The sequence below is a fragment of the Hydra viridissima genome, unplaced genomic scaffold (assembly GCF_058129835.1).
Source record: "Hydra viridissima isolate aposymbiotic clone 2 unplaced genomic scaffold, HvirCarnegie_v1 scaffold_15, whole genome shotgun sequence".
NCBI classification, from domain to species: Eukaryota; Metazoa; Cnidaria; class Hydrozoa; order Anthoathecata; family Hydridae; genus Hydra; species Hydra viridissima.
In genome coordinates this window covers 2,405,297-2,418,153 of record NW_028324314.1, presented here as the reverse complement: position 1 = coordinate 2,418,153, position 12,857 = coordinate 2,405,297, and the positions used below count along the sequence as shown (strand labels likewise).

At 28.2% G+C, this 12,857-nt stretch overlaps 1 protein-coding gene and 1 pseudogene across 1 annotated transcript; both read right to left on the bottom strand.

The window, feature by feature from the left end:
• Window positions 1-6,417: 6,417 nt before the first annotated feature.
• On the bottom strand, window positions 6,418-8,920 carry LOC149878157 (uncharacterized; annotated as a pseudogene).
• Window positions 8,921-9,944: 1,024 nt separating this feature from the next.
• LOC149878156 (uncharacterized) lies at window positions 9,945-11,799 on the bottom strand. The gene is made up of 7 exons (XM_090072494.1): window positions 11,757-11,799; window positions 11,383-11,418; window positions 10,958-10,981; window positions 10,691-10,714; window positions 10,572-10,598; window positions 10,463-10,486; window positions 9,945-10,195 (listed from the first exon to the last, which is right to left on the bottom strand). Exons 1-7 carry the CDS (start codon window positions 11,797-11,799, stop codon window positions 9,945-9,947), a joined length of 429 nt encoding a protein of 142 aa, XP_089928620.1.
• Window positions 11,800-12,857: the final 1,058 nt, after the last annotated feature.

Genomic DNA, 12,857 nt, shown 5'->3' with positions numbered 1-12,857 from the left:
ATAGACAAAAAATTTACATAACTAGTAATACTTACTTAGTAAGCACTTTAACACAAAATGATAAAATTGCAACTTAATCTTGCCCATTCCAGTAGCTATCATCTTACTTGAAGATCCGTTTAGATTACATATAACGCTATAATTTTTGGAAAACATGGCTCCCAACACACTTTGTATGTATTTTGGACGTTCAACTTTACTGCCAATAGAACGCAGATATTCGACCTAAAAACAAATAATGCTACATATTACAACTTTTTTTATTTAAAATATTTTTTCAAAGGTAAATGAAAATGTAATGCGGTATAATATAACTAAGGTATTATTAAATTACCTTTGATAAATTACAATTATAAGACTTATAAAAAAACTTATCTTTGATCTTATAAAATAATAGTTACCAGTTTAAACGCAACCTGTAGACTGCTAGAAACATTATAATATAAAAAATAATTTCAAATTTTATATTTAAACTTTTCATTGGAAGGCCAGGGGGAACAACAATGTCTTCATTATCCAAAAAACTTTGAACTTCTAAAAAATTATTTTTTTTGCTCCAGTTCTGTTAATCTTAACTCCAAAGCTGCCAACTTCTCTATAAACATACATAAATAATTAAATAATATTTCATTGCATTTGAATCTTATTGGAAAACTGGTTTCAAAAACACTATCTAGTTATTAAATTGAAGACATACACGGATGAAGGTGTTATGGAACACAAATATTTGGAGCTAAAGTTTTAAACATTCATGTTATTTATCCCTGTAGATGAATTGATTGCTGTAAAAATTCTAGCACATTTTTGTGCTGTGTTATTAAAGTCACGGAAAAGAGCGTTGTTTAAAACCTTTATCTGCATAAAAAAGTAGAAATGTGTATTTTTGTAACATGAAATATGTATTTTTTTAAAGCCTTCATCCATTTCTGACTTTAATTAAAACACAATTTTTTTTTTTTACAAAAAATATAAATAGTTTTCTTTTGTCAATATATGTCAGGATCATAATCAATGTATGTACGCGTAACACATATACAATGTGTAACAAGTAGTAAAACAAAAAAAAAACAACAAACAAATATTTAATCCAAAACCTTACTTTCCTGATCCCCAAAATTATGAATAGTTTTCTCAGTTTTTAGAAGTCGATGTCCCTTTTAATAAAATGCTTTAATTATATGCATTATATGCATTATATGAATATATCTATCTATCTATCAATCTATCTGTCTATCTATCTATCTATCTATCTCTCTCTCTCTCTCTCTCTCTCTCTCTCTCTCTCTCTCTCTCTCTCTCTCTATATATATATATATATATATATATATATATATATATATATATATATATATATAGATAGATAGATAGATAGATAGATAGATAGATAGATAGATAGATAGATAGATATAAAATATAACATAATATAAATGTCATTTATGCTTAATATGAAATGTATATGCCATATTGTATATGCAATTGCATATACCATTTATCTATATACTGCATATATTATGTCAATATTGTATATATGGCATATATTATATGCAATATATACAAAATACATACATATAAAATATTATATATAACATTTATATTAGAATATAACAACTTTTATGCATGCATGTTATATAAAGGATGTCTGTCAATATTCTAAGGTGGATTTCCCTGACATTTCCTTGATATTTTCCTGATACTTTCGTGATCTTTTACCTGTTTTCCTTGATTTGATTTAAAGTTACCCAAATTTAACTTCACAAAAGTTGACCTAGATTCGTTTAGAAAAATGTTCTTCAACTGCAAAAATGTAAACAATAATACAACCCAAGCTAAATGTATCAAGTATTGATAGATTTAATATGGGTTGTATTATTGTTTACATTTTTGCAAATGATGATTCAAGATTCGCTTGATGCAAGAGAAGTTCATAAAGCTATCTGCCAAATAAACTTTTATATTACATGTACTATATACAACTTATTTAAGCTATGTAAATTTGATAAAGAGCCATTTTCCCTGATTTCTCACTGATTTTTCTAAAATTCAACCTAATTTCCTTGATAATCCTAGATATTTTGCAGATATCTGATTTCCCTGACTTTTCCCTGATTTCCCCTGATCTGGCAGACACCCTGTATACATACATACATACATACATACATACATACATACATACATACATACATACATACATACATACATACATACATACATACATACATACATACATACATACATACATACATACATACATACATACATACATACATACATACATACATACATACATACATGCATGCATGCATACATACATATACATATACATATACATATACATATACATATACATATACATATACACATACAGATACATACACATAGACATATACATATACATATACATATACATATACATATACACATACAGATACATACACATAGACATATACATATACATATACATATACTTACAGAAATATACACATAAACATACAACTATAAACGCACATATTTATTTTAGCTGTATTTTAACTTTTAATAATAGTTAAAATAGAGCTAAAATGTCTAATACAAATATAACAATGGTGTCATCATAAAAATAAATTAAAAACTAAACCTATGTCAAAAATTATATCTGAATGTGTAACTAATGGATAAATGTAAAATATTTGTACTTACCAGCGTAACGGTTATATTAGGAGGTGTAGGAGAGTTTGAGTTTAAAAGTTTAATTAAAGGTAAAAAAAGCGTTTGAAAGTAAAAATATGACAAAAAGCTTCAAACTAAACTAACTCTATTGAATAGTTTTTATTATTGAATGAATCTATTTGAATAATTTTAATAATTAGTTGCATGGTCTAAGTGAATATGTTCACTTAGACCATGCGACTAATGATTAAAATACGTTTATAAAACTTACGGGAAACTTTAACGATTCAAAAACACGCGGTACACAGTCGGTTAATGGTTGGCAATAAATGCCAACAGTTAGCCAACTATAGTCAATACTGACCCATCAGTTGGACCAACTAATGCGTGTTTACTGGGAACATTTTTATAATAACTTACTTGTTGCTTAATATGGTTTGATTCAGTTTAGGTTCCAGTTTATTTATTTAAAAAAATTAATATGAAATTCAAAAAGAAAGCGGAGTTATTCAACTTTAAGTACGATTTTGTTCGGAATTAGGGAAATCTACGGTATTCTACCGAAAATATTATTATTACCGGGAAGATATATTTATATCTTCGAGAGCAATTAACAAACCAGAAAACGCAGGTATTTTATGGCAAGCAAAAGTCAGTTTATTTTTTTACTTGATTTAATTAATTGTGATGCTTTAAAACACACACAGATACAAATATATATATATATATATATATATATATATATATATATATATATATATATATATATACATATATATATATATATATATATATATATATATATATATATATATATATATATATATATATATATATATATACATGTTTTTTTTTTTATAAGCATATGAAATTTTTGAAACAGGCTCGGGTATACTTAAGCAAAAAGTTAAAAGGGGCTCAAAAGTATGCTTAAGCTTAAGCATATTTCTAATAAAATATGCTTATTTCAATACTTTCTTAAAGTGTGCGCGTTACTAAAGGTTAATGGGTATAAGAAAAATAAAAAGTTGACTTATGCTCTGTATTTGCTTTGATGTAGCTGAATTAATATTATAGTATAATAACAAAAAATAAAACATATATACTATATACAAATGCTATCAATGAAATCAAAGATATGAACTTCGCGTTCCTTCTCGTCCGGACCAATAAAGGTGTCATCTGGAAGAATTTTGTTGGCACTTTCATTTAGAGCATCATCTACCTCCTCCGGTTGAATATCACCCTGATTTCCTATAGGTTGATCACTGCCAGGATCTGTAATGGATGGTGGCAGCACTTTGTAACTATCAAGGCCCTCTGGTTTAACAAGCAAATCTTCTGAGCCATCAGAAGTCATTAAACACCCAGTCATTGTCCAACATTTCTTCCTTTGCTTGTCATACGTTGAAGTGTTTAAAGCTTTCCATGCTTCCCCTCCCCAATGTGTAATCAAAATTCGTCTCTCTTTTGCAGTGTATTACTGAACCATCTATCAAAATGATTATCTCTATCGAGCCATTTTTGATGTTCAATCACAATAAGTCTTTTCAGAGTGGCAGCATATCCTGCATCAACTAGTTGCCAAAGGGCAGTGACACTTGGTAGACCGTACCATAGAAGTCCTTTAGCAGCAACCACAGCATCTTTAAAATTCTCCTGCATCTGTCCCTTCAAATTGTCCAGCAAAAGAACAAATTTATCAAGCTTTTGTTCTTTTACAAATAATAAATTTAGAAATATATATATTTAAAATTTTTAAGTAAATGAAATTCAAATTTTTAAAATAGTTTATGGAGGCTCACGAATATGCTTACATATGGTTATTTTTTTTCCAAATCTGAGCCTGCATATGCTTATAAGCGTTATGCTTATAAAAAAAAAAACATGTATATATATAGGCGCTACTCCAGTATCTTCCCACCCCTTTTTTTATGATTGATTATGATATAAAACTTTATGCTGATTCAGAAAAATAGAAAAACATGGACCTGAAATTCATGTTTTTATATTTTTCTGAACCAGCATAAAAATCTCTATCATAATCAATCATAAAAAAAGGGGGTGGGGGGAGGGGGAAACTGCAGTAGCGCCATATATGTATATATATATATATATATATATATATATATATATATATATATATATATATATATATATATATATATATATATATATATATAATGTAAATATACATGTGTGTATGTAAGTGTGTGTGTTTATGTATATGTATTTTTAGAATATAAATATATATATATATATATATAGGTACGTGGACTGATTTTTTAAAATTGAGCATATACTAAAATGTTATATATCATTAGAAAGCCCTTCAATACATTATTTTAAAGGTGAAAAAATTATTAAAAGCGAACAATATAAAAGAAAGGTATGACGTTTTTAGTAGCAATTTTTCGATATATGGATTTATTGAATAAATTGGTTCCAAAAATTATTTTTTTTCACTGAAATTGTTTTAACTTTGTCAAATCTTATCCAAATGTCTAAACCTTGTTATCAAAAGATAGATGTAAGAGTAGGCCACAAGTTCACATAACACTATAGATAGAAGGGGTGTATAGAGGGCCAGAGGGGGGAACCGGAACACCAGCGTAACCTTAAAAAATACAAGTTTTTCACACGAAAGACTTTTTCTGATAAAATATGTTGTCTTTATACACAAAAAGTTAATCTAATTTGCTTCCATTTCAATTCCAAATATTAGTGGTCTTTTTTAGATTTAAGGGTGGACGTCTTTGTTATGTTTTAACACCCTCGTAGTGAAATGTTACATTCTTAAACATATTTAAACCTAAAAAACACTTATTATATTTTGTGTTAAAAAGTTTAAATTATATTTTCTTACTTTACATCATATACAAGTGGTGTATAAATTGACATTAGGGGCGGGGCATGTGCTTCGCTTAACTACCCGCCCCCCCCCCCGCCCGTCCTCGCCCCCCCCTGCCCAGTCTTATTCAACCTAAAAAAAAATTTTAAAATATATTTGAATAAAGGTTTTAAATGGAGTTTATGGAAAAAGAGAAATAACTATTCAAAATTATTTTACTATGTTAGTTAGGGCAGGGGCAAGTGCCACGCCCAATGTCCCCCCTCCAACTCTTATTTAAGCTTGAAAATGATTTTAAATTGTGTTAATTTAAAAAGAGAGACATAACTTTACAAATCTTACCACATTACAAGATGCAAGTTGGAGTATCCACCTTAAAAGTAAGCCAAAGATAAAATGAATTTAAAAAATTTTTAAAAAACAAAAAATAATAAATTTATGTCTTAGCTTTTAGTAAGTGATATTATTTAAAATTCCAATAATGAAACTAAATAAATCATTTTTAACAATAGACACCCCGTGAAGGTTAGCCAGAGCCGTCTATCAAAAATGTTTGCCAAACTACACAACTTGGTGTACCATAATCTTTAAATATACAAAAAAAAAAATATGTTATATAATATATTTTATATATATGCAAATATATATATATATATATATATATATATATATTCATATATATATATATATATATATATATATATATAATTTTATTACTTGGTTTTATTAATTTTCTGTTATTGCTGATATGTTTTAACTTTTAATTAATATCTTGTTTTAAAATTATTTTGTTTTCACTATTAACTTTTATTGATTATTATTATTATGTTAAGATTATTATCTATTAGTTTACTTATCTGTATACTTGAAAATATCAATATTAAAAATAAAATAGCATATCAACAATATTTATATTCCATTTAGGAAAATATTAATTCACCTGTTAAAACATCAGCAGCAAGCTGTATTTTTTTCATCTTATATTAAGCAGCTTCCATATCCGTCTCATCTTTTTTCCAGTAAGAAATAGTGTAAATTCTGTCATGTAATCCCTTGTTTACCTTTTCAACTCTACCGTCATAAATGACAGATTTGGAATTGTCAGCATCATACCACTCATGACCAAGTTTTCTGCCAACAATTCTCTCCGACATAACATCATCTAAGTCTTCAAGTTGCTTTGCAGATAAGTGTTTACATTTATGCATCATTTCACTGGTAGTTAAAATACAGAGCTCACGCTCTATCTTTCTTTTTTGTTTTTCGTCTATTTTTTTGCGTTTACAATCCAGTCTACCAGTAATCTCTGCTCGAATTTCATTATGTAGTAGTCGTGTTTTCATTCTTTTTTTACGTGCTATGCAAATAGACCACTTAATTACCTTTTCTATAGACAACTCGTCCAGATTATCAAGATAATCTATCGTCCTATTCTTTTTGGATCTTAATTTGCTAGATATATAACAAACTGTTGCATTAGGGCATCGTCCTTTGGCATCACCAAACATACCCATTAATTCTATATTGTGTCTGTCTATATTGTGAAGCCTTGCACTAGCTGTCTCCTTTTTCAGTCCTGCTGTAATAGAAAGGGAGAAATATTTTTTATATTGACGAGTCAAGACTTCCTCAACTGCATTAAGACAAGCTGAAGTCATTTTTACAAGTTGGTCATTAATGGGGCATAAAGTTGTAATAGGTTGTAAAATATTTGGGGCAAGCTTTGTTCCAAAAAAATCAATTTTTCTGCAAAATAGTGCAGCTGGATCAGACTTGCAATTAGTAACTTCTTTTAGAACATCTTTTACTACCTGGTATCCAGGTAGTAAAAGATGTTCTAAAAGAAGTTACTAAACTTGCATCATCAGCTGATACATAAAACTTAGTCATCCATGGTCCACTGAGAAGTTTACTTAATAGTGCCAGCACTCCCATTTGTTTTATAGCAGTTGTATTACAAAATGCTTCTCGCAGAATTGGTAGCAAGCTAAAACAATTTATTGTTCCAGTGGTCAGATAAAGTAGAAAAGCAGTATAGTGTTTCATAAAAATGAAACAAGTGTGGAAAAGAATGTGTAGACGGTTTCCACGATACCGTGGAATAATACCTCGTGCTAGTTGGTAATTGTCTAAAAATTTTACAAAGCCTTGTGGATCACCTTTGCCATCTTTAAACTTCATCTTGTTCATTGCTAATACACTTTTGACTGCCATACAATCATTTCGAAACAACTTGCAAGGTTCAAGTTCTAGAGATTTCAAACCTTCGCGTCATAAAATGATAATAATCTCTAGGGGTTGCAAATGACAATTTAGCTCATTCAAATTCTTCCCCCAGGTATTACAAATTTTGGGAATGTTTAGATGGTTAACTGCTACTCTGTCAGACATTCTGTTGGTTATATTTGATATGATTGTACTACGACATTCGTTAAAGGGAAGCGAGTGAAAATTTGAATAAATAAAAGCTAAGTGATCAACTGCACCACAAGTATGGTTTTCATAATCAACAGCTGTTCCACCTGGTAATTGGTCCAGCGCAATGACCTGACAGTTGTTTTTAGAAGTCAGATGAACAGTGTTGATATGAACACCTTCTTGTGTCTTTGCATCAAATCCAAGAGTAAGATGAGAATTACTAATTGCCCATTCTGCTGCTTGCAGTTCTGCTATACAGCTCAATAGTACAACGATGAGGAATATCCGTAAAATTAACACCCAAATATTGTCCAATTTTTGAAAATAGGAATTGAATGTTACCTGTTGGAACATTAGCTAATAACATGCTATAAATTATAATCCTCATTTTTAAAGGGTAACTCATATCATCTTCTGACATATTAGCATTTGGCATTTTCCCCTCTTTTATCTGCAACATTTCATTTTTTAATTGAGCAATAAACATTTTATTTTGATAGCCTTACCATCAGTATTATGTGTTACTTTTATTTGCATTAAGTTTTGTTTTTCTTTTGCTTTCAACTCCTTTGCTTTCGCTTTAAGATTGCAAATAAACCTACTGTAATGATATGTTTTAATTTGTTTTTTTAGATCTCTAGCTTCTGCCCTCAAAGCTTTAATAATATCTTCTTTTCTTTTGATACTTCTCTTAAATGTTTTTAACTTATATGGCAAGCTATTATACTTAGATCGAACTTTATTTATTTTTATCCTGTGTTCATTAGTTGAGCTAGCTAACTTAGAAGAAAAATAAGATAATCTAGATCTGAGTTTGGCTTTCTATGGGAATACTTCTTCTCTATATGCATGCTCTCTGTTTTCATTTTTTAAGCAACTTACGGGCGAAAAAAGCTCGCCATTAATTAAAGGTAAAGTATCAAAATGTTCATTTGCTGACAGCACAGAAGACCCTGAAACAGTAATCAATGAACTACTTTGATTAAGATGCATTCCTTGCATCATTGGCACGTTTGATGGATGGTATGCAAAGAGCCGATTACAAAAATTCATGAATTTTGAACGATCCCTTACATAATGGGTAGTCCATTTTTTTGCAATGTTGATTGCACAGCAAAGTCGAGGTTTACTAGTTTTTAAGTAAAATAACTCATTGACTTGTTCAAGAGTACGAATAATTGACTCAGCGTTAATAGTGAATGAGAGGAATATATGTCCATTTTGACATTGTGTATGTATTTCGTTTTGCAAAGTGAAGTTCAGAGATAAATTTTTTTTCACTACATCCGAAAACACAACTTTTGTACCCATAATATCTCTAAAAAGTATATATAAAGAGTTAATATATTATAGTTTCAATTAAATTTGCCTAAACAAACAAATAAATATATAATAAACAAACAATATATAATAAGTTGTTAAAAATTAATAGCATTATAAATAATGTAAAAAAATAACTAAATTATATAAACCTAAAAAATCTCAAATAATTTAAAAATCTCACACATACCTTCTATAAATAAGTAACGGTTACAAGAAACTAGTTTTTCAACCTCAATAATTCAAATATAATTTTTAGGAACTGAAAACATAAGGTGAATATTTTTAGGAACTGTAAACATAAGGTAAACTAATGTAAAATCAAATAACGGTTAATAAAGTCAACCAAACAGTTTAAATAAACTAAAACAAGAATAGTAAATAAGTACGCAAAGTACTCTTCACATTTATTTTTTCACATTGCATTTAACTTAAAATTTTATGTATTCTAAAAACTTAGTTAAAAAAAAGTTAATTTCCGGTTTCTTAATTTATCCTAATTTATTAAAGTTTCTTGCCTTCATAAAAAAAAGTTTATTTAAAAAAAAAAAAGTTTATTTAAAAAAAAAAAGTTTATTAAAAAGCAATTATAAAGAACTTTTTTCACTTTAAAAATCTTCTTAGTTTTTAGAATGCATAAAAGTTTCAAGTAAAATGTAAAGTATTTTATTGTTGGTGTGAGGGGATTATTACAATTATTAGGTGGTGCCTAATAATTGTAATAATCACCATGGACCACAAGGCTGCCGCCATTCCATCTTCTTCCTCGATCTCGGCTACCACGACCTCGACCACCTCCCCTTCTGCTGCGGCTCCCAGCACCCTTGTTAGGAGGATAAGAGGACCATTTAAAGGACTCATTGTCCTTTCCTCCTAACTTGACCCATCGCTTAAATGATCTATTGCTTGTGGGTCCAGGATGCTGGGACCTATACAATAGGTAGTCTTGATATGTTAGCTCTTAATGACAATGATTAGTAAATAGACAAGTACTTAATAGCATTATGTAAAATTTAATTTAAAACAATTAATTGTAAAAGTGATAGGCTGCATAAATAATATGAACAACATATTAATCCATGATAGCTTTAAAAATGTTAATGAGATTGGTCATTTCATTCTACTGCACTTTGAGGGATAACACAATACTAATGCATTAAATAGCGCATATAAATAGAAACATAAATTCAATAATCATTCAGAAACATTTCTAAATCATAAATTTACCAGCAAAAGGTTGCGCACATGTAGCTAAAGATAGAAAAAGTTTTTATAAAAATTTGCAATTTATAGGAAAGGTGTGTACATGTTTGCAAATAATAGTTTTTAAACTTACTAGTCGTAGTAGCCGATGAAGATGTAACTAAAGGTTATCAAAGTTGTAATTAAAAATAAATACTGTAATTGCCAAGATATGCATAAACATATTGTTAGGTAAAAAATTTGTACACATACCACTTATAGCAGATGTAGAAGGAACTAAGGTTAAAAATTATTTAATAAAAAATTTGTATTGCAATCGTCAAAAATATAGACACATATTAAATAGTAATAGTTATTAAACTAACCATTTGTTGAAGGCGAGGATGCAACTAAAATTAAAAATTTGTAATAAAAAATATTGCAAAATAATGACTTTGAAATTGGTATTCTTTGAAATCTATTCACAGACTAAAAACTAATTCCATAATCATTAACATATACAAACTGATACAAACTTACCAGCAGTAGGCCGTGTAGATTCGACTTAAAATGTTAAAAAAAATTTACACAATATAATTGAAATTGTCAACATCAAGTTGCAAATGTAACAATCGTTAAAGCTGTTCTGCTTAAGGTGCAACAACTATACTAAAAAAATGAAAATAAACAATGAAAATATAACTATTCAAATACAAAGACATTATTTTTGTAAGCAACAAGCTAACATTAGGAATGTTTATAAACTTATGTAAACAATAAACACAGATAAAGATAAGTATACAATAAGTAAAGAACATTAACTTAAATTTTTTAAGTGTTTCTATATATTGGAAGATGTTATAAATGTTTTATTAATATTTACTTAATTTTAACTGTTTTCTCTTTGTGATTATCTAAATTTTTTTTTAATTAATAAACCCAATATTTATGTGACTTATATTTATGAAATCTTAAAAAATCCATAAAAGGCTGGGTAGGATCTAAACAAGAAATAAATGTTAGACATGCTTGTATAATGATTTAAACAGTAATCCACAGATAAAGAAGTATATAATCCAAATATGATAAAAGACAATAACAATGATAAACCACATATAAATAAGTATATTAGATACTTCATTAGATTAATCTTAACAAAAAACTTCTTAGTGTTTTTAAAATTTTAAATGTTAGTGTTTTAAAATATTAAAACTGCTCCTATTGAATGCCAACAGTTTTAATCTGAAACATTAATCTTTTTTTATATGTTACATAAAAAACAATTGAGGTTGTACATTAATCATTGTTTTTGGATATGAGAAAAAAAAATTGAACTTACTATCTGTTAGTGTAGCCATAAGATTTTTGTTGGCATTGTCCATATTAAATTAAATCTAATAATATAAATCAAAATAGTTCAAAATAAGATTTTCCTTTGAATCCCCCCCCCCCCCCATTATCCAGATTTCGGCCCACCCGGATTTCGCTTTAAAAAAAAATAACAGAAAAATCGAAATTAGGTACTTAAAGTCCAACACTGGTTAGAGTAATTGCTTATCTTTATTTTTCGTTGAAATTTGGCATGTTCATAGAAAATGCATAAAGCAAACTATTTTGATAATAAAAAAACGGACTCTACATTTCTTCGACTACAAGTCCATGTGACAACATCAACCAAATTTTCATGCAAAATTCTCAGCAAATTACTTCATAAAAAAGTATGGTAGCAATACGCAATAGTAATATAAAAAACAAGCCTAACCTTTCTTTTTTTCAAAAGTTGTCAAGGTTTATATATGTTTCTAAAAAGAACCACCTCAAAAAACCGTTTGTCTAGGGCTACCTGAAAAAAGTGGTATACTTGGTATAACACAAGTTAAACTAATTGCTTATCATTATTTTTCGTTGAAATAGGCATGTGCGTAGGAAATGCATGAAAGAAACTATTTTAGTAATAAAAAAGCGGACTCTATATTTCTTCGACCCCATATTCAAGAGAGAACATCAACCTAATATTTAGGAGCAAAACATCACATAAAAAAGTTTAGTAACCATAATAAAAGTTTTAAAAAAGTAAAGATTAGTCTTTCTTCTTTCCAAAAAGTATCTATGTGTATATATGTTTCTAAAAAGAAACTCCGCAAAACTACGTCTGCATCATGCTGCCTCAAAAGAAGTTAAAAAAGTGAGAGCCAAAGTTTTAGCATAGATTGATATGACATATCATATAAATAAACATATCATAAAATTGTGACACAGAAAACGTTTTGATTACTAAAATTATTAAATGTTTGAATGAAAAATCCAGTAAAAATGTGTTAAATGATTCAATTTAGAAGTTATCTCAATCACAAGTTGGAGTTTAATTAAGCAACCAGCAAGTCATCTAACAAAAAAAAACAAAAAACAAAAAACAATACTTTTAAATTATTTAAAATTT

Bases quoted from the DNA above. Each gene is read 5' to 3' on its own strand.
- LOC149878156 (XM_090072494.1), bottom strand. From the start codon at position 11,799: ATGGACAATGCCAACAAAAATCTTATGGCTACACTAACAGATA. The intron at 11,419-11,756 runs GTAAGTTCAATT...TTTCTTGTTTAG, and splicing joins TATGGCTACACTAACAGATA to ATCCTACCCAGCCTTTTATG. The intron at 10,487-10,571 runs GTAAGTTTAAAA...TTCTATCTTTAG, and splicing joins TTCATCGGCTACTACGACTA to CTACATGTGCGCAACCTTTT.